Source organism: Habropoda laboriosa, unplaced genomic scaffold (genome assembly GCF_001263275.1).
Source record: "Habropoda laboriosa isolate 0110345459 unplaced genomic scaffold, ASM126327v1 scaffold212, whole genome shotgun sequence".
NCBI classification, from domain to species: domain Eukaryota; kingdom Metazoa; phylum Arthropoda; class Insecta; order Hymenoptera; family Apidae; genus Habropoda; species Habropoda laboriosa.
In genome coordinates this window covers 1,602,003-1,602,877 of record NW_017100509.1, presented here as the reverse complement: position 1 = coordinate 1,602,877, position 875 = coordinate 1,602,003, and the positions used below count along the sequence as shown (strand labels likewise).

General features: G+C 31.0%; 1 protein-coding gene across 1 annotated transcript in view; it reads right to left on the bottom strand.

Annotated features, from left to right (window-relative positions):
- Nucleotides 1-875, bottom strand: part of LOC108576235 (dymeclin) — a 3,645-nt gene that overhangs the window by 1,955 nt on the left and 815 nt on the right. Inside the window, exons 3-4 of the mRNA XM_017939193.1 lie at nucleotides 580-827; nucleotides 4-219 (exon numbers count right to left, since the gene is read on the bottom strand). Of these exons, the coding sequence (XP_017794682.1) occupies nucleotides 4-219; nucleotides 580-827 (464 nt within the window). The remainder of the gene's footprint in view (nucleotides 1-3; nucleotides 220-579; nucleotides 828-875) is intronic.

The following is an 875-nucleotide window of genomic DNA, read 5'->3' as shown; positions in this document are numbered from 1 at the left end:
AGCCTTGCATATCAACAAATGTAAAAAGTGCATTTCTATAAGGATTTTGAATTGCAGTACAATGATTTGTTAAAACCAATAGCAGTAATAATGATTGACTAGCAAGAGGTGTTTCTGTATCACGTTTTCGTTCTTCCTCTTCAGAAGTACCATTACTTGTAACTTGTACATTTTTTAAACTACTACCCATGCCCATTGTAATTACATTCCATAATCCAGCTGAAATGATTAAATACAAAAAATTAATATAAATTATTCTTTCTATGAACAAAATAACAAATTTATAAATTATATTAACTATTTTACAACATTTCATATTTTTCTTTGATACAATAGAATTCTGATAATATCTGTGTAATACAGTAAAAATAACAATAACGTTCTTCCAATCAAAATGAGTCCAAACACGACATAAATCGGACTAATCATAACAGTAATCAGTTTTGAAAGCACCCTTAACTAACTACTGGCATAGACGAATGACATACGTAGGACACGGTCGTGTCGGATGTTCCAAAACATCGGATACCAGATTATCGGAATTTTACTGTACATAATATATTGTATTATTAAACATACCAGCTATGCTGAAAACAATACTTCCTCCTGGTTGCTGTGCAAGTAAACCTGGAGGAGCATGTTCTTGCTGCACAAAATTGTGCAATAAGGTACAGACCATTGCTGGTGCATGTTCACTAGACTGTGAATGCATTGCAATTCTGTAAATGCAACTGTATTCAGCTGCAGTTTGTGAAAATAGTTGCACAGAAAGTAGTACAAGTAAGCAATTGATTGCTTCTAAATGAACAACGTATCTAAATTGATTGCTAAAACAAAATTTTTATATAAATTTATTTACAATTTATTTTATCTTA